The sequence below is a fragment of the Ciona robusta genome, chromosome 7 (genome assembly GCF_009617815.1).
Source record: "Ciona robusta chromosome 7, ASM961781v2".
Classification (NCBI taxonomy): Eukaryota; Metazoa; Chordata; class Ascidiacea; order Phlebobranchia; family Cionidae; genus Ciona; species Ciona robusta.
The window spans coordinates 4,870,825-4,896,646 of record NC_143241.1 but is presented as its reverse complement, the minus strand read 5'-3'; the positions used below and the strand labels follow the sequence as shown (position 1 = coordinate 4,896,646).

At 32.6% G+C, this 25,822-nt stretch overlaps 3 protein-coding genes and 1 long non-coding RNA gene across 4 annotated transcripts; 2 read left to right on the top strand and 2 right to left on the bottom strand.

Annotated features, from left to right (window-relative positions):
- Nucleotides 1-6: 6 nt before the first annotated feature.
- On the bottom strand, nt 7-1,333 carry LOC149734041 (uncharacterized). The gene is made up of 3 exons (XR_016385231.1): nt 1,157-1,333; nt 470-621; nt 7-196 (listed from the first exon to the last, which is right to left on the bottom strand). It is a non-coding gene; the product is annotated as an uncharacterized LOC149734041 (long non-coding RNA).
- A 300-nt stretch (nt 1,334-1,633) lies between these two features.
- LOC149734040 (ER membrane protein complex subunit 5-like) lies at nt 1,634-2,399 on the top strand. The gene is given in 4 exon segments (XM_089880440.1): nt 1,634-1,692; nt 1,695-1,727; nt 1,812-1,864; nt 2,149-2,399. Coding segments are annotated over 4 exon segments (321 nt in total). The 5' UTR covers nt 1,634-1,649; the 3' UTR covers nt 2,341-2,399.
- On the top strand, nt 2,359-4,193 carry LOC149734039 (GPN-loop GTPase 2-like). The gene is given in 5 exon segments (XM_089880444.1): nt 2,359-2,693; nt 2,946-3,200; nt 3,391-3,467; nt 3,470-3,494; nt 3,847-4,193. Coding segments are annotated over 5 exon segments (918 nt in total). The 3' UTR covers nt 4,073-4,193.
- LOC149734038 (bridge-like lipid transfer protein family member 3B) lies at nt 4,180-25,555 on the bottom strand. Its single transcript, XM_089880443.1, is given in 32 exon segments — nt 4,180-4,894; nt 5,035-5,408; nt 5,707-5,815; nt 6,228-6,307; nt 6,766-6,939; nt 7,261-7,417; nt 7,902-8,028; nt 8,524-8,730; nt 9,025-9,160; nt 9,727-9,948; nt 10,337-10,503; nt 10,746-10,894; nt 11,166-11,248; nt 11,458-11,862; nt 12,374-12,504; nt 12,980-13,064; nt 13,535-13,613; nt 13,893-14,095; nt 14,995-15,136; nt 15,776-15,855; nt 16,519-16,662; nt 17,134-17,220; nt 17,449-17,608; nt 19,716-19,733; nt 21,199-21,390; nt 21,798-21,935; nt 22,285-22,374; nt 22,706-22,814; nt 23,124-23,212; nt 24,065-24,103; nt 24,698-24,860; nt 25,357-25,555. Coding segments are annotated over 32 exon segments (4,449 nt in total). The 5' UTR covers nt 25,401-25,555; the 3' UTR covers nt 4,180-4,828.
- Between the last annotated feature and the right edge of the window lie 267 nt (nt 25,556-25,822).

Genomic DNA, 25,822 nt, shown 5'->3' with positions numbered 1-25,822 from the left:
TCTGGAATAATTGGAATATTTTCATGTTTGACATTTTTCTCGTCTATTTGTTTGTCAGTCTCTATTTTCAAATCTAATGGGGTTTCTGATTCATTTTCTTTATCTAATTTGAAATTATTTTCAGTTTGTTCCTCATTAGAGATTGGAACATTTTGCTGTTTCTTCTTCTTTCTTTTCAATGTTTTCTGCTCGATGTCTGTTGAAAATTATATAATTAAAAGTTTAGTTTCCCAGGTACAGACTTGAGACTTGTGAATAACAGCATAAGATAAAATGGTGGATAAGAAAAACAATTTACGATTAAAATTTTAAATAAAAAAATATTAGTTTTGTGCTTGAATTACCATCATTATAACATTAAACTATGGACCAATATTGCAACCAAAATCTGAAAAGTATTTAACTCTAATGCTTACACATTAAACTCAATAACATAACGTACTTTATACATACATGTTACATGGCCTACCTGCTTGAACTAAGGATCAGAATTATTCCAATTAGAAAAAATCCAAAAGCATCTTAAAGGCATTCTTTACTTGTTACCGGTTTGTTATATTTTTATGTATTTTTGTATAAACTAATTTACAATGTATACTATAACACCAGCATATGCGTCATCTAGTAATTATAAAAGAAAGCTTTTAAAACATAGTTACAATATAAAATGTTATCATTAAAGTTAATAATAGAGTTGCTTGAAATAATTACACCAAAAAACATCTGCATTTGCCTAATAATTTAAAAGCGATATAATAAAGCTACATTACAATAATAAATACTAAATCAAAATTACATAGTTACCTGAATGAAAATAACAGTATAAAACAAATGTATATTATGCCTAGTTGGTTAAATACATAGATCAAGCTAGTTTATAGACATGATTTACAAGAACAGATATTCCAGTTTATCACAGCTGTTATAAACAAGGTAGAAGAAAAGCAAGACATGGATTACCAAACCAAGTGATGACAGGTTTTATAATTTACAATGTAAACATCAACAATTATGATGTCATAATGACACATAGCTGATCACAAATACAGATACATCTTAACAATAGTGTCAAATATCACGCCAAAAAATACAAATTACAATTTCCAAATCAATTTATAAAGATGTAAATACGAATTCACGTAAAGTAAAGTACTACCTTTTCATCTTTTAATTAATGCCTTAAATAAATTAAACAACTTTAGATGACAGCTTCTGATCAATTCAACATCATTTTACAACCAAAAACTAAATCCTACTTACGCTTTGTACAATTCAGGTGGTTTCCTGTAAAAGCGAAAAGTTTTGATAAGAAACTTCACTTCTATGAATGAACACAAAGCACGAATGCGTCGTAGTTTAAACGAGATTGGTTCAGTTGCTTCATTAAAATAAAAAAAATATCTGTCTTAATTTAAATAAAAAACAACTAGAATATTGTTTTTTTTAAATACATCAAAGAAACGTTAGATGCCTTTTGTACTATATGATTCGCTCCCCATTTAAAAATGCGGTGTATGATGTCTTTATGTAAGAACATGACTCGGCATTATTTTTCATGCGTTAATAAAAAAGAATTAAAGAGTTTTAATAAATTTAGTTTATACGTTTATTTATTATAAATACAGATATAATGTCTTGTAGGAACTGAAATGGCCAAACTGTACGTTAATTTTTTCCTCCTTCTCGGTTTGGTTGTTTAATTCACTCCGGAATATCCGCAGCACAACGTACGTTCGTATTTTCACATATAATTCCAAATTATGCCTTTTAAACTACGCTGTTACATAACAAACTACACTTAACAATTTCAGATAGATCATTTGTTCGATTGACTGAACAGGAATTTTACTCTTTACCTTTGGATGTAAGTATCCAAAAACGAAATACTTTTTGTATTTTTAAGCATAGTTTTTGGTATTTTACTTTTTACTTATTTATAGTAATATAGCCATGTAAATGCATAAGTGAATTTCCGATAAAATATAAATAAATCTAAATATAAAGTGTTAAATTCCAATGTGTTAATTCTTTATACCAGCATTACTGTTTAATTAAATTGCTATAGTTTATGTATCATGTATACACTGCATGTTATGTTGTACAGGCTGTTCAATATATAAATATGCATGTTCACTTATTCATCAACAGATTGTGCTTCAGTGCATCCTGGGTCTTTTCCTCACATCCATTGGAATATTGATAGTGTCTGGGGAATTCAAAGACATTCAAGTTAACGCTGATATGAAAAACAAATCGTTCGAAACTGTCGGCAATAGATTCTCTTTCTGCAGTTTCGAGCACCGTGGAAAATACCTTTACAAAAATCTTGCAGATTTTTAGTAAATTTACGCGAAAAACATGGCTGGAATAAACATGAATAAAACTTCTTTTGGACAGTTGGTTATTGGACCCCCTGGCAGTGGGAAAACCACTTTCTGCCATGGAATGCAACAATTTATGAAAGCTATTGGTAGAGAATGCTGTGTTGTAAACCTTGATCCAGCTAATGAGTTTATACCGTACGATTGTGATATAAATATTAACGAGTTAGTAACGGTAGAAGATGTAATGAAACATATGTCACTTGGACCAAATGGAGGCTTGTTATACTGCATGGAATATTTAAGAAATAATCAGCACTGGCTCTTGGAAAAAAATGAACAATTTTCCAGGAAGGTAAACATTAAGTCAAAGTTGTTCACAAAATAAAATAAAATTGAATGTGTAATATTTTTGGTACACACCTGGTGAATGATATGCAGAATTCTTATGGAATTTGTATCAATACAATGCTATTTTATCATTTTTTAATATACTGTTATTAATAATTATAAAATAAAATGATGCTCCAACTACTTCTGATAATAAGTAAATATAAATCAAAGCCTGGTTTTGAAAATTATAACCATTTAAATCGTTATTCTGAATTATAATATTAATTATAGATACTTCATATTTGACTGCCCTGGTCAAGTAGAAATATACACCCATCATAATGCCCTCAAAGAAGTAATTGAACATCTTACAAGTAAAGATGTTGGTGTAAGGCTTGCTGCAGTTCATCTGGTCGATGCCCACTACTGTGCTGAAGCCAGCAAGTTCATAGCTGTGCTTCTAACCTCACTGGCAACCATGCTACATATGGGCTTACCTCACGTTAATGTCCTGTCGAAAATGGACATAGCAGAAGAATATGGAAAGTAAGGGTTTTTTAAAAAACTTAATGAATTAATGTAACTTTTGTGTCACAGGATGCAACAGTCATTATAACATGACAGTTTAACAGTTTTTATCGACAATGTTCCTTTTCTTGGTTAATCCTACACAGATTTCTGTTTAACTGTAGCTTTTTAAATACAGTTATTAGTGACACTATTTACATCCTTTCAGGTTTCCATTTCACTTAGAATATTACACTGAAGTCTTGGATTTAAATAAACTCCTTGAAAGTGATGGGGACGACCCTTTATGAGAAAATTCCAAAGTTTAAATCAGTAGGTTTGATCTTAGATAAGAACTTTATATGTCTGTATACATTTAACCTGTGCTGGAAACTATATTTACTTTTTGCTCATTTTAAAAACATATCACTCAACACTAAATTGTTTCTTAGTCTTTTTAGGTTTACAATTTCTTAAAATATTCTGTAAAGCATTCTTTCTGTCCTCTTAACACAGACCCTAATTTAAAATCCCCAGTTATAGATACTTGGCCCATATAATATGGATTTGTAGGAAAGCGAGGACATAGGATTTAGATCAGATTTGATCTATTATCTAAAAGTGTAATTTCCTACAGTTCCTCTTTTCTGTTACTGATATCTATTTTAAACTCTGTCTTATACAGGAAGCTATGCAGTGTCATTGAAGATTACAGTCTTGTATCATTCACTCCACTGAATGTGCAGGACAAAGAGAGCATGCTGAATTTGCTGAAGGAGATTGACAAAGCTAATGGCTGCTGCTTTGGAACCATTGAAGAAAGAAATATCCAGAAACTTCTTTCTGCAGCTGTTGGAGCTGACTTTCAGTTTTTTAAATCAGGTTCAGCTCATGAGCAGTATATGAGCTGAACTGACTTTATACTAATTAAGACCTTTTGAGATATGATAACAGTGTGATTTGTCTGACAATATGTCCTGTTTAAATGTGTTTTGTGATCAAATAAAAATGCAAAAAATTCACAGCAAATAATGAAGCTTGTTGTATTTAAGTACCAACCGTGGTGTAATCAAGCATGATGAAATTTCAGCAAAACACTTCAAACTACCATGTGTGTCACAGTGGATGTGAAATATACTTCATAATACCATTTATGATGTCATGGTGATTAATTTAAATCTCATAAAATATGTGTTACAATAAAGGTGTAAGCACCATGCTTTAATGAGGGGTGCAAAAGTAAAATACAGTTGGATATTCACTAAAAATCAAAAATTTTGCCAAAATTACAAAACAACTTTTTCATCCATTTACTATATCATTTAAGATTTCTATAATAAAAATTCAAAAAAATGTTAGGATTTTAGCGAGATAAATAAAAAGTATTCTAGCGAAATTGGCATTTCAAGCATAAATCCCCAATGGCACCATAACATGCATAAAAGGGAACATTTGCAACAAACACAATTTGCTTCATCAAAAGATGATATATTGCACTCATTCGATAAATTAAGGACCACTTGCTAAAATAAATAACAAAAAGTTATGAATTATTTGAAATTGTTACCGCTTACTTCTGGACTTTTTATATATTGCTTATATTAAGTCATGTACTTTGTACACCATGCATCATTTGCTAACGGTGGGATTATGTTGGTTCGTTTTTGTTACGAGCTTTGTGAGACTTGTGTTTTTAAAGTGGCGCGGTCACGTTCAGATAACATCAGCTCTTCCTGAAAACGAAAAAAAACTTAAATATTCCAAAGAAATATCAAGAACTCAAAGACTTAGTCTCTAACATGAAATAGAATTTTGTTAATTTTTGTTATCTAAAAATTTGTCATGTTTGTATTGAAACATCATGAAAACTTACGTGTACATGGCTTAGAGCTGCAGCAAGTGAATCTCTCTCTTTTGTAAGTTCATTAATCCTCTCTTTTAAACTTTCATAATCATTACTGGTATCACCATTCACCAATACTTGATTATCATTAATTGAATCTACTTTATCTTTGCTTATTTGCTTCAGTGTTAGTGAGGAAGTGGTGTGTAGGGTATTTGGAAGGACACCATTACATAAAGTGGTTGTGTGCGTATGGTTTGTATTGCTTGTTTCAGTCGGAGTGGTTACTGGTGTTTTAGTTTCTTGAGATGTAGTTTGGGTGGAAGTTGTTTCTTTATGGTTTTGTTTGGCCATGCCTGACAAACTTGATAATAAAGTAGAAGATGAAGCTGCAGAAGATTCAGCTGAAAAATATGAAGATGAAATGTTAACATAACATGATGGTATAATTGTTGAATTTCAAATGTTTTGATATCAAATTTAAAGTTGTCTAAAACTCTAAAAGGAAGGTCAGAACTTCAGAAGTAAAAATTAATTATAATTGTTTTGATAAGACTTTAAAAAAATGTAAAATGGGTTTGTTTTTTTTAAAGAAGTTTTTAAATAAAATTTTATAAAATAATATTTTTTTTAAAAGTTAACTGATAATTTATTAGTAGGGGCATCACCCATACATAATAGAAACAAAAACAATAAACTAACTTGAAATATGAAACACCCCTTCATCATCCCTTGTTATATTTGCACTGTGTACGTGGAGTTCCACTGGAGGCACTGCTGCGCTTGTGGGGTAAATCGGGGGTATGTCATTCTGTTTGTGGGTGAATGAATCTAAGTTTTATATCTTTTTGTGGCAGGGAAACAACAGTAATAACATATATACACCTCGTGCCAGCTTATGAGTGTATGTTACTTTGTGGATAATGATTTTTTGAGTGATATTTTTATTCTATGAGTTGCTGATAATTTGAACAACCCATTAGTGACCACTGGGTTGGAGCGATTCCCGTTAAATGTCTTGCCCAAGTACACATATGCTTACAATGGCAACTCTTAGCTTAATGATTGTTTGAAAGAATTTTATGTAATATAAGAGTATAAGACACAGTAATATATCTTAAACTATATTTTTTCTATTACAAATATTACATGAATACTTTATTATGTGACATAGTTAGTAATGAATAAGTGACTTGAAAATACAACTTTATATAAACCCCCACCTTTATAGTAAGATGGATATTTGTTGCTTCAACTTTCATTGGTAGAATATCAGGTGCTACTTCATCTTCGAGGAAAGCACCTGTGGTGTATATTGTATATATTACCTGTTGTGAAATGGTTAGTTTTATATTATAGTAATGTGGCGAAAAATGAGACACCTTTTCATTCTGTTTTTTTTCCTGTTTAGTGGTAAACAAAGAAAATTTAAAGAATTATAAAACTGTATCCTCACGACTCCCATATACCGTATGTGCTAAAGGTGCCTCATCGCTACTATAGTATTAAAAATAACTAAATTCCAAAATTACAGCGTTGTTTATTTTAACAACTACAACTGTTCCATGCGGTAGCACCCTGGGTGTTGGAGTAATGGGCCAATCCTGGGCTAAATCCCATAGCTCATGGCGTGGCATGCCGCGGGACCTCACCCATATAGAATAGAACAACTGACACTACTAAAGATAGTTTTATTTTTAAACCGAAATGTATAAGTTAAAAATTGTATGATACATATGTGACCATAACTTAATAACTGACCAATATTTTCTAAAGTAGATGAGCAGACTGTCTCTTCCACATCCTGAGCGTTGATCCTTATAATCCCATTAGATGCGGATGCAGGGGAAAACCTGGATGCTGCAGGACCTCCATCCAACCTCATCCTTAGTGAAGGGAGGATGGGAGGAGAGATGTTCTTCTTTGTGGTGGTGTCTGTGTGGGAATTCATCAATATATTAGGCTGTTAACTTATGAAATATGTTACAAACATGTCATTTTGGTTGTAGTGACGTTTGTAAAAGCAGTTATACTGACGAAAACAAGGAATCTTATTGGTAAATGGAAGAATTTTCCTAATAATATTTGTGTTTTTGTCTGAAAAGAAACAAAAACCCACAAAGTTACAATTGTAGTATCTTGTAAGTGAGCACGAAGTGTATAAGACCGAACATCTGTGTTATAGCAACTGTCTTTGTCCCTAACATTGGAATTTATAACATTTGTTCAAAAATTCGATAAAATATCTAGCCCTACCTGGTGATGAGAATTGTACGGCCGAATTATCCCGAGTCATGTTTCCGAGCTCGTGAAGTCCGAGAGTATGTGCAGCGATGCGTAACACAGTGTTTTCACCACCAGCGTCAACACATAACTCAACCCCATCTGTGGCCGATATTTTGAACACAGAGACCTGAGTTGAATGATGTCAGTTTGTTTTTTAATACAGATTTTGCTTGAAATTAAACTAAAATTTACTTATGTCATATTTTAAACACAGATACCTGTAGAAGGGTTAAAAGTGTATGGTTTTGTGTATTTTTACATTTTATTATTCTCTCTATCTTATGATATGTTCAATAAATAGTAAATTCAAAATGTTTACGCTATTATGTTTACTGAAATTAACTTCATGTAATGTTTTGAATACAGAATGAATGTTAAAAGGGTGTTAGTTAGTATTTAAATTTTATACTTTGCATCTTTAAATATGTGAAAAAGTTGTAAATGCTGTTTTTGCAATGTAAAAATTACATATTATAAAAAAATTAAGTAAATTTTAAAAGAAAGTTTTTAGGTTTAAAATGTTTATTGGAGGTTTTTAATATTGCAGTTAAAAATGTTTATCAATAAATGATAATTGTGACAATGTATAAATCATATAATATATAACCCACCATATCAAGGTCCATGGTTGACTTATCATTAACACAAGGCACTGTATCTTGAGAAACATCGCTCTCAGTATCAAGTATTGTATCTTGGGATTGAACCATTACTGTTGGTGGTGGAGGTATCTTAACACTGTGGTGGAGAAAATAATGAAATAAATACACAACTAGTAACAAACAAATAAAAACTATTTTAGTATAAGTAATTTATAGCAATGTTTATGTTGTAGTAATTGACACTTTTGCAATTTACATTTTGAGTGAATTTATTTTTAAAGTGGTAACAAACCTATTTTTTTTAATGTTAACCACTGTAAACATTTATTATACTTATAGTTGTTGCCCTGCTGACCCATGCATGATATAAATTTAAATTAAATTCTCACTTTCAACGCCCCCTTATGGAAAAAGATGTTGAAACTGAAACCCATATTAGTTCTACCTAAACATGCAAAACTAACTGAATACACTATTCCTGCCAGCCATATTACACTTGTTTTCTAACACAGCTCTTCTAGAATTTATTTGTGTCAAACTTTATCCTATTCCACTATGTTTAGCCCTCCAGGGTGACATGCCACGGCCAGTTACCCTAACACCCAGGGTACCAACCAAATGTCAAACTTACATTCCTGTGTTCTCTATGTCCAACAACGGTGTGCGTTCATCCATAACAGCCCTCGGCTGACCATCAACCTCAATAATAACAAACTGAGCGTCTCCGTCACAACTTGAATCAAGTGACTTTATATCATCGTCAAAACCAGTTAAAACCGGTTGGTTGACCGAATCAACTGAACCAGTTTCGTAACCGCTTGAACTGACAATTGTGGATCTATAAAAAATTATATTTATTAAGGACTTAGTTAAACATGTGTTTTAACAATGTAGATTTTTTTTATTCCAAACTTTTTTGTGTTTAAAATCTAAAACCATCTTCAGTAATGTCAAAGTAAGTTAAATTGAACTTTATTATGTATAAAAAGTTTAGTGAGTGACTTTAAAGAAAATGAGTTACATTTAAAAAATATGTGACTATTAAAAAATGAAGTGACTTTTAAAAAAATGAGTGATGATGATTTTTGATTTTTTTATGATTTTTTATAGATTAGTTTAGAATACATCTTACCTGTAAGATAGATTATCGCATGAAGCAGTAGATGATATACTGCTGGGGGAGGAAACCACATTCAAACGAGATTTTAATCGACTTTCTGATTTTAACCGAACGGCTATGGATAAATCGGTGTTGGCTCGCCTGCGACCTGGTAATGGTGTCTTGGTGGGTAAATATAATTATGTACAAATTGATAAAGTAAAACTGTGTAAAATCAGAAAAAAATAGAGTTTCCTGCAGTGACATAAACTACTATTAGAAATATTAGATTTTCGTACAAATCCAACTTAATCCCAAGATAAGACAAAGGGATTAGTACTTGTTTTTTTTTAAAGTAGAGTACCTCATTTTAAAATATGATAAATCAGTTTTATTTAAAAAAAAAATAATTTAGGGTGATTGGCCTACTGTGACCTAAATCTCATGGCCTATGGCTACCATGAATTTCACACATGCAGAATAATAGCTTGACTGTTTTCTGATCTTATGGCATTTCTGATATATAGTAGGGTGGGGAAAGATGGGACACATTTAGCACATAATATCAGAATATCCACCACTAAACAGGGCGAGAAAATAGACTGAAAAAGTGGCCCATCTCCCCCCAACCTACTATATATGCAAAAATTGTCATATATTGACTTTTTTTGATCTTATGGCATATATATTATAAAGGTCCCGTAAAACACATAGAACAGACTCTAATTTAATTACCTTGTGGTAAAGGAACTACTGGTTGCTCACTACTCCCACCAAGTGGTGTGTTAGAAACATCCACCGGACATGTTGTCGATGTACGTATACTTGGTCCAAATGCTTCATCACTACCAAGTATACTTATGGTATCGGAACTACATTCAGATGGGGCTGGGGTGGGTGAACCTGAACTTGACGGGTTCGGTATCAGGGGTGGGGGTGAGATGGGGGAAACCAGGTCTAAAATAAAAGGGTTGTTTTAACAGTTTCTAAACTGTATTAATAGTTTTGACAGTTTTAGAAAGAGTTGAGTTTCTGGTCAGGTGCAGTGACATAGTGGTTAGACTGTTTGTAGGTAGCCCATGAGTTACATGTTCGAGACTTGATGCTGCTGCCATTGTGGGGGCGTTTATGTGCTGAGGTAAGACACTTAATGGCAATTGCTTCACCCCAGTGGTTGTTAATGGGTTGTATAAATTGTCATATATCTAAAAAAATAAACACACACAAAGTTACATACGTGCTGACAGGCACAAGGTGTATGAAACAGAACACCCGTGTTATTTATAGGGACTGTCTTTGCCCCGCCACTCAAGGATAAATATTCAGATCCATTCACCGTACCCACCTTGAATATCACTTGTAGATTGCTCATCATCATCAAGGTTTGATGTTTTATCTTCATCATCTTCTTCCTCTGTTTTTGCTCGTAGAACCAAGTTAATGTCGGCCGATGGGAAAACTAGTCTCACAGCAGTGGTGTCCGAAGTATTATCGTCTTCTTGTGAATTTGAACTAAAAAAATATTCAATAAATTATGTGTTTTTTTATTTAAACAAAAGATCTCGAATTTAAAATAAAAAAACAATAAATTTTATTTTTTTGTGTATTTTTATAATAATACAGGAATTTCAGACTTGTATTTTTTTATTTACTGTATTGCATGTAAGCATTAAATACAACCAAATATTATATAGTATATTCGTTAACATTACTACATAATACTGTTTTCAAGTTAGACATTATGATTAACACACCTGATGCCATCTAATGTATTACATGAGGATGAAGTATCAGATAATATGGATGCCGTGTCGCTTGAAACTTTCTTCTCAATTCCTTCAAACGATTCAAACAAACGAAGAAGGAAAAGGAATTGGAAATGATCGAGCATTAAACGCACGGGCTGGAAGTTAAAAAAATATTGAAAAAAGTAAACATAAAAGTGTTAAAAAAACTATAACAGGGGTTGAAAAGGTTTTTACACTGTTGTTTCTAGTGTGCTTTTGAGCATTTTAGTGACTTATTTAGTTTAAACTTTTATATTTTAAAGTTGTGTTGTAAAACAAACAAAATATGTCAATATTTATAAAATCTTATTACAGTTTATGACAGGTGGAAACAGATGACAGGAAACACAGAAGATTTTCATAATTGTTTTTTTTTTTAAACTTTACCTTTTCACTATGTATAAGAATATAAGTTCCAGCTGTTCCTTTCAATGGCTTGATGACTTCTTTCTTTACTTTGGCTGGTGTTTCTAAACCAATACAGTTTATTACAAAAGTTACACGACATTAGGTTCTGAGGTAAGACTGCATTAAAGTTACACTATATTCTGCTGGTAGTGGTGTAGTGTAATGTAAAAGTACACTATATTTTGTTATGCTGGTACACTATGCTGTACTGGTAAACTGCATAGAGAAAAAAACACTGAGAGAATTACTATTATTACCACACAACACAAACCTGCCAAAGAACTTCTGTAAAAATCCAACAGTTTTTTATTCCTCGCTGGACGACTTTTGTCATTTAAATCTTCAGTTTTTGTGTCTGTACCGCGTAAGGGTGAGGTGGGGTAAGATGCTGGCCGATCAAAACCACTTAAATTAGTGAGGGGTTGTTCGAACATGGGTGTAGACTGCGATTGTCGTAACTCGGACTCAGAGTTTGACGAAAGCATCGAACTTGTGTCGGAAAAATTATTTTCCGATTTTGAAATCCACATTGTGATTGGTAGAGAGTCGACAAATGGGAGCGTGGAACGCAGTTTTGTGGGATTTGATTGGTCGGTTTGAATCACAAAGTCAACCCATACTTGACGTAACCAAATATTCCAGACATCGGTGTAAGCTTTCTGTTTTAATGATGAACCTGGGGTTAAGAATACTTGTTTCAAAGTCAGAATTTATTTGCTAAAGTTTTAATGTCATATACAGGTCCATCTTTATCAAGGTGAATAAGAATAAACGAAGAAGCCCTAATAAAGACGCCCTGTATAGGACGTTGAAAACAGTACGCACCTCTATGCCAGAAGACCTGAGTTACATACAAGTATAATACACCTGGCAGTAATAGTGTGGTTATACAAGTGCATTTACATTTTTCTCTTTAAATTTTCCATTTGGTAGTAAACAAAAATTATTGCAGAAAATGAAAACTGAATTTAAAAGAGCCTTGTTAACTACAGCTTACCATTTATAATACTGCATATACTATACAGAGTTTACAGCTTAAATTTAGCTGAGTAATAAAACTGATCTATAATAGCAACACCATAAGGCCATAACATACTATTAACGTATTACATTTACAGCGTTTTGCCCACACAGTTGTCAAGGTATGGCAAATATTCATATAAAAGCTTACAGTTATCATCACTTACTTTTAAGCTGAGGAGTATTTGAGTGTAGAGCTGTATTAAGAGGTGTATCTTGATGGTTAGCATGGCTGTGTAATGCATGGTGTGTATGGTCCAAGTCATAACCTGGTTCGCATGGGAAGGAACCAGTGTTGCTGGAAATGAATGGATTATTAAGTAGTGCGGCCATGTATGAATAAAATGGGTACACAAAGAAGCATGTTAGGTATTCTCTATGTAATAGTGTCCATTTTATGGTAAATAAATTTGGTGCATTTACTTTTATCCAACATACATACCGTTGGCTATCCACTAATAGAGGAGGAGTGACATAAAACAACAAAGTCTTAATTTAGGGTAAGGTCTTCAGTGAAGCACATCTTAACTTGGTAGGAATGTAGGTCTATTGTCCTACTGCCTCAATAACCATGAAGTTACAATATAGATTCAATGAAGCAGTTTATATACTCCTTCCAAATAGATTCTGGTTCAAAAACCTTTCAAGAACCACACAGAAGACAGGTTCATATGTAGGTTCTATGTCATGTAGTATAGAATTAGGCAGGAGTTTCCATTACCATACAACTAAACACAGTATATATGCAATACAACATAACACCATATACCCACTTAAATATATATGAATCTTTAATTGACTGAAGAACTTTTGATAAACTTGATCTTGAACAATTTTCTCCGTATCTACAGTTTGTTACTGTGGATAGTAAGATATTGTGATGTAACAATCACTATTATGAGGTTTCAATAGTATAGAGAAAGGGTTCATGAAAATGTTGACATATTGTGATAAGAATGAAACTCAAGTCCATTCTGTTTAGTAAAAATAACTTCTTGTTGGTGATTATTAAACTAAATATTATGATATGATGATATGTGTATTATTTGAAGTTGGCATTTTCTTTTTTATAAAACATATTCAAGTTGCTTTTGCTATTACATATCTTATTGCGCGAGAAAAAAAGAATAAAAAATGGTTTCGTTTCAAATGGCCATTGGTACAAAAATGCATTCATTTTAAAATGAAGGCTACAAGTTTCAATTTTATAATATGTTCTATATAATGCAGTCACACTAGTCACATGCACAAGGTAAATAAACAGTCTGACTTTTGACCCCATCCATATATAGAAGAAACTTTTATTGACATGCAATATTGTTATTTACTTGTTGATTGTGAGACTTGAATTTCAAGACCAATGGGTGAATTTGTATCTTCTGTTGTTTTGAATGAAGGAATAAAAATCTAGAAAAATATCGAAAGGTTTAAACATTTGCATAAAAGAGGGCTTTTAAAAATTTGCATACAAATCAAGAAAATAAAGGTGGTATAAATAACAGTTGCAAAATGTGTTATGATAAATAAATTGGCAAGAAAATGATACAAGTATAAAAATCAGTTTTTTTTAACAAACAATTAGTATTGTGGACAATCAACATCTAGTAAAGCAACAATGCAAAGAAAAGTATTAAACAAACAAAAAAATATAATTAAAAAATACAAAAATCTAAGAATTTCCTGTACCCTTGGCATCAAAGTTTCGACTCTTATATCCACGTGGTCTTCCTCCTTGGGATCGGATGAAGAGATGGGGATGCCAAGGTCCTCCAACATCTTCTGCACGGATCGCACGGTGGATAGAGCTAGTTGGTTGCACCATAGGAAGGAGGGCCAGTGGACACGAACACGAGGTGCGTTTACTCGCACGAATATGTTGCTGTGGGGGGCTGGGGGGAGTTTACGTTAGAATGGATATTGGGGTTTGGTAAACTAAAAAGATGATAAACACAAGATTTGCTGAGTCAATCAAATCACTCTGTTTGGATTAAGTGTCAAAGTATTTGTATAAGGTGCACATTCAAGATTCAAGCATTTTATCAATTAGGTCAGAAAATCAATCCCTAAGCTCTAAAAGTAACCAAAGTGTAATACAGCGATTTGAGTGGTTATAAACGATGAAGGTCACGTACCAGACTGTATTTTAAATAATGGCATCGCAGTTTCCCTCAAGAACACATACACCTATCAGTGTCGAACATTGAACCCGGTGTCCTTTGATTACGATGCAAGCCCCTACTACCGAGCTATACAAGTGCCACACATATAATGCCAGCGGTAACTAGGGATGCACATTACAGAATAATTAGGTATTCTAGGATATCCTAGAATACTTTAATTCGAATCTAGAATTCCGAATCTAGAATTTCGAATCTTTTTATATTTATAGGAAAAAAAAATTTTACCCACAAAAGTCAGTTTATTGACCCTTTCATAACAGCCTTGTTGGATCTTGAGTTGTAAAATGATCAAAAATTGTACTATTGAGTAGTTTTTGCGTCATGAAACGTATAGCAGGCTATGAAAAGACGTTACGAAACGTTTACTCTCGAAAGTCCCACAAACACAAAAATATTTTTTTTCAAAATTAATAAGTTTCAAAAATTGTTAATATAGTATATGAGATGACGTGTAATGACGTCATTAAACAGAATACCGAATCCCGTAAATAGGGGATTCGAAATTCTGTAATGTGCATCCCTAGCGGTAACAAAACAATTTGATTTGTATTAAACTGGAATGGCTGCGCATTAAACTATATGTTAAATATTACCAGTCCATCACTCACCAGGGTAGTCTCTACCATCGGGATAAAAGTAATCAGTGATGCTCACGTAACCAAGAGGCATGTCATCTGGGAGGAGGAGCTCCTTGCGTTGGGAGGAGAGGATTTTATCATTACATCTTTCTTTATCACTGGAGGAAGTTACCTGAGGAGTAAACATAGAAAAAATTAAAAGTGAAAAATATGAAAAGATGCAAAAATCACAAATATATGAGGAAAAACATTAAGCCAAAAATGCTATGTTAGATATTTTATTTTATAGGATAGGTGTAAAAGAGACCTTCTGGTGTAAAGGGAAGGCCTCTGTGACCTTTTAATATTGATGTTTTATCTGTCATGTGGCTAAACCATTAAATAACAAACCCTCATGTCTAGCCACATGGCAGACGAACAGTCGGTTCTTTAAATATCACAAACAAACAATTAGCAGAAGATCTTTTACAATTATATACACCTGGACGTTTCATTTCTATACATTTGGTTGTAAGTTAACAGCAATAATTAAAAACTATTAAATACAAAAACCTAAGAAACTTTAACTGGGCACTGCTCTACAATAATATAAAGGGATCATTTTTTTATTTTTTTTTTTTATTTTGTATGGGTGAGTACCGTGAGGACTTGGGATTTAGGCCAGACTTGGCCCATTACCCCAAAAGGGATCATTTAGTAGAGAAATAAAACTCTGAGAAAACAGGATTTTTCACTGTTTATAGTTACATATAATGCTGGTACTACTTACGTGCTAGCCATAAAAGAAAAAAAAATGTTTGAATATAAATACCTGGGAAATTTCTATATCATTGAGACGAATAATAAGACAGCTTTCAAGTAGTTTGCTTTTTGATTTGGAAACTTGGACTTCTATAAATGATATTATCTTTTTAGGGATATGTATTTTGTTCAAATACATTGAATGTGTCTTATGCGTGAATATGGCAGGGTAAAGACAAAGTTATAAGTTATATAAAACATATTAATGGTACAATATTAGGAAACTCCGCTGTGAACATAATCTATATCTTGGCATGGCTTAGGTATAATTGTGTATAAAGCTATGAATGAAAAATCTATCTCATCCATACTCAATAGTAGTAATGTTAATGTAGTTCTAAGAAATTTTAAAACAAGCGTGACATTTTGGTTTCTTAGTACTTATCTAATGTGCATTAGTGCATACACCACTCACCACATACTGTTTTTATATTTAAATGTCAAATATGTTGCCTATAACACTCTTGCCAGCTTTACTGCATAATTTATTTCACACAAGAAGTTTAGGATTTAGATGTCCTTCCACTAGTTTAAGGTGCTGTGAGATGAGATAGATAACTTTACAACATAATATCCCATATTTCCTAGTCAGGTTTTTAACAATTACTGACGTTTTTAAAACAGATTTAAAGTAAATATAAACAATAAACATCCTACCCCAGGGCCCAGACCAACTATACAATAACACAATACATGCGATTGAATTAATAACACAATATAAACAACAAGCATAAACAAGTTAAAACAATGTACCTGTATTACCAGCTGCCATGGCTGCCATTGCTGCTTTTTTTAAAGTCACAAAATCTTTCCTGAAGTTCGAAATAATATCATGAGCCCACTTGTCTCTTGCTGTTGGTATTTCACCATAGTCACGAAAATGTGTTCGAATTTCAGCTGCAAGTATCAACATTATTTGTAAGTCATTTTAATAATATAAATAAAATAAAAGAGTCAATAATATAAATATAAGAAAGTCACTTATTTATCCTCACTTGATGGGCAACGACAGTCATTACAACATGAGTGATATCTTTCATACATCTTAACACTCGAGAAAGTTTACAGTAACAGCGTATACATATATTGCTCCGATTGTTATACAATAAGCGCTTGTGATTGAGAATATAAAGTTAGCTCATAAAGCAGGCAGGAAAGTCACTGAAGAAAATCTATATGCTCTATAATATTAATATATATTAATATTATAAAGGGCACAAATAATAATTCATAAGATCTAGTTGAAATCAAACAAAATAATTCTTCTACCAAAATATGCACAACACATTATACATAACAAGAACACATTATACTTAACAAGATATCATAAATAATAATGAATTACATTTAAATACAAGGCACTCTTACCTCCTTTATGTGAAGGATAATGATCAATTTTTAATCCAAAGAAAGTCATGAGAATTGCCCCTCCTTCAACTACTTTCTTATAAGTGGCTACAAATTGAAATTTAATCATTATGTCCCAAATAACATTGTGGTTAGACTAGTCATATTGGTTAATAATTACTTGTCCCATCATAAAAAAAAACATGGAAAACTATATAGACCTTCTTCTTTTGTAAAAATAGTATTATACACTAAAAAAATAGGTATGTAAATGTAATAGTTAGTATGATATAGCATTCTAGCTTCTATTCACACTTGCAATAACATTGTGGTCACCTTGGTTATTGTTAGTTGTCCCATCATCACAAATATGCAAATCAATGCGGTCCAAATCAAGATGAACGGAAGATTCTTGTATGTTGTAACGGTTGAAATATGCATCTGTGGATTGTTGTGAAGTGGCCGGATCAGCAGTTGTTGTTGCTGTTGTTCAGAGCTGCGATTGAGCCGTTTTTCGCGAGCAATGCTCGGCGACAGCCGAGCTGGCTCGCGACACCTAGTCCAATTTAATTTATTTACATTTTATTGTCGCGGCAATAACTGTTAGGTTTAGCGGCGTCAACGTCGCGAAACCGAGTTTCGGCGCGAGCCACGGTGCCCAGTGTCGCCAAAATCTACTGCAGGTGTCCATTCTTACGCGACTAAATGTCTGTCGCGACGGTTAGCGCAGCGTCGCTTAAATTTTACACAGCGTCGCTAAAAAATCCAGGTATCGCCAAAGTCTGGGTCAGCAACGAAATCGCTTTATATGAAGTGGGAATTCTGACGTGCGTGGATGTAATACTATTAGATTTAGAGGACAAATAATATATCTTTAAAATTTGAGGTTATTTATCACTGAACTCGGCGGTATACATTTTGATAAAATGATTCGTCGTTATCTTTTTTGTATTCTTAATCATCGTCTCTCATTAGAACGCTCTTCATCTTGGATTAAAGGCCAATTTACTCGCAGGAAAATCTGACCAAGATTGTTTTGGATGCATTAAATTTTCTTTAGGACAACTACTTCGACCTTCATTTATTTAGTCGTTCTGGTGTTTCGTTCACCCACACCAGTGCACACTCAACAGGTATCTCTAGGTTCGTTTTAAGTTGCCAATGGGGAATACGATATTAAATCAGCCCATATTAAATCATATGTGCGTAAATCAACCCGTAAGTTTTAATTCACCGCTTGCATTCGCCCGCGGTAGCAGCATTAATCTATGCTACGCATAATAAAGTCATTATTTACGCAGGATTTAATCAGACAAGCAGAATGTTTGTTACGTCATAGTAGGGATTCACACGTTGAATATTTACGTCATAATACCGATTTTCGTATTCAATTATTGCCCCACAGGAGCTTTTTAACTAACTAACCAAACGTTCGTTGTACAGTGTGGTTTATATTGCTACAATATTTTGTTACATCACTTATAGTTGCAACACCGGTTAAGCAGACTTAAAACATAATACGATACGCATATTTCTGGAAATTCTGTTACTATTTTTTGCTAACGCGAGTTTGGTTAACCCTTTGTATTACTGCATGAGAATTCGGTTAAACAAACAATATTACTGCTAAACAGACGATTTTTTATCGCTGCATCACATTCTAAACGATTTAGGGCTCTAGTCCGTAATAATCAACTTAAATCTGTTTCAGAAGTATTGCTGCTTTATATTTACCATGTTTTCCTCAGCCATAAGCAGTGTGTTTGTTACGAAATAGTGGGGATTCACACGTGGATTCATTACATCACAATAACGATTGTTTGACCTGGTAATTCATTACGACATAATAGCAATTCACACGTCGATTATTTGCATCATAATAGGGACTCACACGTTCATTATTTAGCCTGCAGGTGCTTGAAAACAAGTTGAATTTTGCTTTTTCACGTCTGTATTTATGTAAAGGATTGTCTCGTTTATACGATGAATACTTTCTACGCACGTGAACGCAACAAGTATGTGAATACAATTTAGGTTTAGATAAAGCTTGGTGGTCACTGGCCAGACCTATTTCGCCACTATAGATTCAAGCTTTTATTTTGGTCATAACAGCGGGTAATCTTCCCGTAACCCTGGCGCTTCGTCACAAACCAATTGTTTACAATCACGAATTATCAAATTTCTCGTCTAGGCTGCTTGCCGGTGTCAAAACACCCAATGATATTTTAAATTAATTTATGCCGGTTTGTAAATTTTGTCGCATTTTCTTTGTCGATTTAGCGCTCCTGTAGTATGGCTCGGGAGATTTTTCGATCTTTTCGTCAGCATGTAGATACGATAATATAGATAACAATTTGCGCAATCAGTCACATATATGAAAAAGCAGTCGTATTGTAGTTAATTTTCACACAATTTTGTCAACTACAAACGATCGTTACTTTGACGCGCGCCGATATTCGTTTAGAGCTATACGTAAACGAAAATATGTAACGAAAATACGGCCACTGATGTGACGTATTATGACGTCAGAATGATTAATTTTCTCGCGACAATTTCGACGTCGAAAGTTGCGCTCGGCGACACCTGGCAACGAATCGCAGCACTGCTGTTGTTGTTGGTCTCTGGGGGATTAAAACAAATGAACAGATTAATGCTTGATTGGGTAACTTTATTTATTGAAGTAAATGCGTTGCCTGTTTAAAATTTTGTAATTTACTTTTATTAAAGGCACAGCATAAAATTAAAAAAAAACAACTGACTGAATACTTTTTAAAAATTAAATGAATATGTTATCATAATCTTAAACCAACAGTATCACATAAATTCCAGCGTGACCCACAATACACATTAATATAGCCTAAAGCAATTACCAAATGTTTATAAAAAGACTAAAAAGAGAATTGGTAAACTTACAATATAAAACATAAAGGAAACACTGGTAATTTGTGTAATGGGTTTGATTATAATCCAACAGACCATTACAAGTAACTGATTTAACAAGCAAATAAAACTAATTTAACAAGCAATTTACAATGTTTATAATTCGAAAGTGTACACATACCTTAATACCTAAGCTTTTATGGTTAATTACTGATTGTACAGCAAATGTAAATATGTAATATAATATAAAGTTAAACACACAGCTTGTACAGGTAAAGATATATATATATTTATAACTAAATTGTTTATATAGAAGGTTTTCAAATGTATAGAGAAGGCTTATATGTATATGTCACTAACCTTTCACTAATTTATCAGTAGAAAAATTTATATTAACTGTCTCATAACATATAAAACATCAAACAAACTATTACTGGTACAAGGTGTTCATAGTGACTTGTATCTCATACATAAGTACATGACACATTATACGATGTGTTGAAATACAGTGTATTAGTGTTGGTGTAATTGTACCAAAAGTTTCACACATTATTATCCAGTTTATAATTTCTTTCTAGGTGTAAAATTTAACACTTTTTGTGGTAAATTACCATATTAAGAGTCAATTTTACACCATATGATGTCCACATTACACCAATGTAAAAAGGAGTAATGCAAATTTAAGCTCATATTTTATTCATTAGGTTAGGGCTACTAATTCAGAAAAACAATTTTGATTGATTAATTTAAAGTGAAATGGAAGGGGGTTTTTCATATCATTACCACACTTGTATAATATTAAAAGAAAAATTTTAACTTTTGACATCAATAAACATGATTTTACTTTTTAAATGAAACGTTTAAGATGAAAATTGTATCATACATTGATACATATGTCATGTTTGTATTGAAGCTGACCACAATATCTATGTTGTATGCACCCAAATGATAAGTAAAATACATGGAAATGTGGCGTGTTAGTATTTAAATCAACAAACCATGGCAAATTATGACCCATACATAAAAAAGTCAAAAAATCAACAAAAAAAAACAATAATCCACAAAGTAACATACACGGTAACTCATCAGCTGCCACAAGGTGTATGAACAGTATGAACACCCGTGTTATATCGTCTGTCGTTTTCACGCCGCGCAAAGATAAACTAAGTTACATTCATTCATTCATACTGGTACAACCACACTTACAGTTGAACTGTTTGCTTGTACTTCTTCTGGTTGTTTTTGTTCTTGTTTCTGTTGTTGTTGGGATCTTTCTATAGTTTCCCTGATCGACTTAACACACAACAAAGCAGATTGAACCTGAGCGTCAGTAAGCACCCACAGTAGGTCATCAAATTGTACATGAAGTTTTGTAGCTAGCACAGATAAGTCTGATATCTGTAAACGAAAATGCAATGTAAGATAATGTTGTACGGTAAACTTGCGGGTTTATAAGTTAGTGTTTGCTGTAGATTATCTTATACTTTGCAAATATAGCAAACCGTTTCAAGAAATTAAGGAACAATGATAAAAGTCGTAGGTACCTGGCGGAACATATGCGCTAAAAAACTTAGGAACACTATATACTGTTAAAGAATAAATTGAAATTGCAAACTGTTGCTGTCAGGTACATTAACAAAATTGGACAAACTTAAGCAAAACATAAAAAAATGATTGGACAAAACATAGGGAACATATGAACAAAAATTGGAAAATTACCTTAGTTTTCCGAAATAAAATTCAGTTTGTGCAAAAAGACTTATTTATTGAAGACCTTTTCTTTAACTAAAAATAAACTATTCTACCTTTCTTCTTAAAGTAATTCCAATTTGAGCTTGGTTAGTAATAAGTCGAATTGGGGTGGCAGTTGCTCCCGATTGTGATGTCGCTGCATCCGTCACAATCCTCATTGTCTGCCATGTCACTTTCTTAAAAGTTAGCACCTGTAGGTAATTTTGAAAAAAAAGGATATTAATTTAAAACTGATGAGACCTTAGGCATCATATTTCTTATAATAATGCTGAAAGCAATCCCCAAAAAATCCATCCAAAAAAAAGAATAAATCATAACATTTTATGTGTTTAAGGCAAATTATTGTCACATTACAACATTTGAATTACTGTATTACAAATATAATTAGCAAAGAGGTATAAGCAGTTTCCATAAACTATTTTCAGCACTTAAAATTAAGTTCAAAATGTCATTATTACATTACTACTGTAACAGTGTATGTCTATCTAGACTAAGAGTATAGTGGCTACTGTATCCGATCGATTAAGTTCTAGTTCCCACCTGACCCCATTCTTTGTTTAAGATTCGTGTAAATCTCAAGTCTGTTTGTTTGCCCTCAGGGTCAGTGCTGAATAGAAGCAACTGAGATATCTGGAACAAACAAATTCAAATTGACAACGTATGCAAATTATAATCAACTTGTGTGACATGAACTGTATAGGTTACACAGTTGATAACAAACAAAAAGTTGCAAAAAGATCTTTTTCAGACTTCTATGAGATGCTATTTTATTTCATGTGAGTATATATCAAACAAGAAGAGCGAAAATATGTTGCATGCGCCACATTAATCAAAGTTTGTTTCCTGTGTTTGCAACTATGATAGAACTCACTGTATTTTAACAATTCCATCCCAGATTAAATTATAAAATTTAAATGTCACGCCTTTGCACAAAATATAAAGACACTAATGCAATTCAAACCTGGAATTCTGCTTTAAATACTGCTGAGGTAAAGTTTACGCTGATGGAGTTTATACGAACAGCAATTCCTTCCAGAACCTTCTGAACAAAGCCGTAACTACTGTCCCCACTGTATGTTAAACATGAGTTTGACAGAGTAGTAAATTTTAGACCAAATGTTTTCGGACTATGAAAAGTGTAACTTAATACTAATATAGTGTTTAGTGTAAAAATCCAATATTTAAAATTAGAAGTTGTAAGAGGTAACACTACACCTGTATAAAAATAGCTCTAAATATATTCCACGTAATTTGGACAGATATATATATTTCATTAAAAGCTAAACATACATAAAGGTTAAAAGTAGGTTAATCAAGATATGTAAGAAGCCAATAATCAATGTAAAGCTGAAGGAAACATGAACACTTTCATTCATTACCTTGAAGCTGACGCTTGGATGGGTGAAGCACCGTTGGGAGCTCGTGGTTTCTCACAAGTTGACATATCAAGTTCAACAGAATCAAGAAGCTATAGAAATATCAAACATTAAAACTCAGTTTTATGAGCAGGTCATTTTTTCTTATGCCCCTATAACATAACAGTGAATAAAACATCATTTTGAAACCAACTCTATGAGTATCTTATTCCACTGACACTGTAACAGCAGTTTGTTCTATATAGGTAAGTCTTAGCAATTTGGCCAACTAACCAATTAAAAATAAGAACAGTATTGAAACAGTTATTAAAATACCATTTAAAAAAAATGATTGGAATTTTATCCCACTATACCAGTTGTTCTTTTCTATATGGGTGAGATCCTATGCATTTTAGCTCATTAAAAAATAATAAATATAAACAGAAATGCTTAGAAAAAGCAATATTATTTGAAATTTACCACGCCGAAGCGCTAACTGTTTAATGCACTTTTCAGTTATTTAAAAATTGCCTATATAATACTGTTAAGTATATTGCATCTCCAAAAATTGACATGCGGCAAATTGCCGGGGTAGTTTGAGGTTTCCTGACAACTATGTTTCCGTGGTGGTGAATGGTGATAGGAAATGAATTTAAAGAATTAAAACAGTCAATTAAATAACATTTTAAACCCAGAACTGTATGAGTATCTTATTTCACCATAACATTAGTTCTCTTCTATATGGTCAATATAGGCAAGTCCTATGCAATTTGGCACACTCACAAATAAGGTGCCCTGTGGAATTAAGATTAACTACACTTAAATTTAAACTCCACTTGTTATAGTTTAATCCCATAAGCAAAGGTCATTTTCTATACATATATATTTATACAGTAGGCACATACAGTGTAATAACTTGAAGGGTAATAGCTTTAATAACAAAAGAAGAATATTTTTCAACTTACAATTGTAATAGGAGCTGTTTTAAGCTTAGTGAATGGTATCTGAAAGCAAAAAACAAATAAACATTATAATATGATACCAACTGATAGAGCATTTCAAATTCATTACATTTTTATATCCTCTGTTTTTTACATAAATATATTTAGGGTGTTAAATAGTTATACTTTATGTTGTTAACACTTATAGCAGCCTGGAACTAAAATTTACTAGATTTATTGTCTACTGATTAAATCATTCGTTTATTTACAATTTTGTAATTTTGAAATGCACAGGAATTGTACAATTAGTCAATTACACAACAAATATGTGTTGCCGTTTATACTTAAATGGGCTATACTAAATAGAAAATATACATACACCACATACCTAACATACATATTAATTTTACCACTACAAAAATCCCTACTGTTACTCATACTAGAAGAATAGAAGAACATTCCTTATCCTCAGGTGGCCAGAAAGTGACAGTTGCTAGACACAGGTGTTCTGTTTCATACACCTCGTGCCCGCTTACCAGTTACCAAATATGTTACTTTGTAAGTGATTATTTTTTATCGATCTTTTTTATGTGTGGCTGATAATTTGGACAATCCATCAGTAAACACTAACCAACTGTGCTACAGCATCGGATTTACCTTCACATGAACTCTATTACACTTGGCGTGATTGAACTGTAGCCACGTTGGAAGGTTCATTAGATTCTGAAGAGCAACACAATCAAGTTCTAAGTTATTTAATTCCCCTTCCCCACGTAGAGTGCTGATGTTTATACTGTCCGCTGATAAGTTCTTCGCAAACCTGAGAATAAAAACTAAGTAAAACACTTTGGCACTAGGAAAGAATTCTCCAGTATGCCGCTAGTGGAAAGTGTTAAAGGTTGGTGGTTAGGGGTCATTAGTTAAGAGATTGTGGTTAGTGGTTACAAAGATTAATAGTTGGTAATTACGTTTAGCAGATAATTTGGGGAGGAAGCACCATACTTTTCACTTAAATTTAGTTAAAGAAAAAATCTTAACACCTTTTAATCAAATTTAGTTAAACAGGACCCTAAACACTTTTACACAGATTTAGTTACATTAAATTTAATAACCAGTATTTATAAGAGTGTACAATTCTCCAGTGAGTTATAGGAAAAAATGACATTAAGGGTTAACCTATAATGCGAAACAAAAACATTACTATCATAATATATGGGGTCAATTCTTAAAGCACACCCGCTTTTAGTAGCGGTATCAACACATATTGGGTTTTAGTTTTTTTTGTGTGTAATTACTAAGGTACAAAATAAAGTTACTTTGAAAGATGCTTGAGAATCTGTTTCTTTATAAGGCCAGCCATTGCGTAGATGTTTATATCCAAGAGAAAACTTTATTTCTTAGATCATGTGTTTTTAATAGCTACATTCAAAATGGTTTCACACAGCATGTCTAACTTTAGAGTAAAAGTAATTCATAATACAACAAAAGTCAGAACTGTAAAGAGAAACAGATATTATTCTTACTGTAACTCATTACAAAATAGATAATTATTAAATAAAGCTGTTCCAATTAACTATTTTTAAATTTTAGAATATTCAACCGCCAAAATACCACATCAACTAATTTACAAAAAAACTAAATAGTATAATAATGTATTAAGGTATATAAACATACAATTCTATATATGTTCGCATAAACATACAATTCTATATATGGCGCACTTTATAAGCTGACGTAGCTAATATGTATTTTATAGGAGCCAAACGAAGTATTCATTAACTC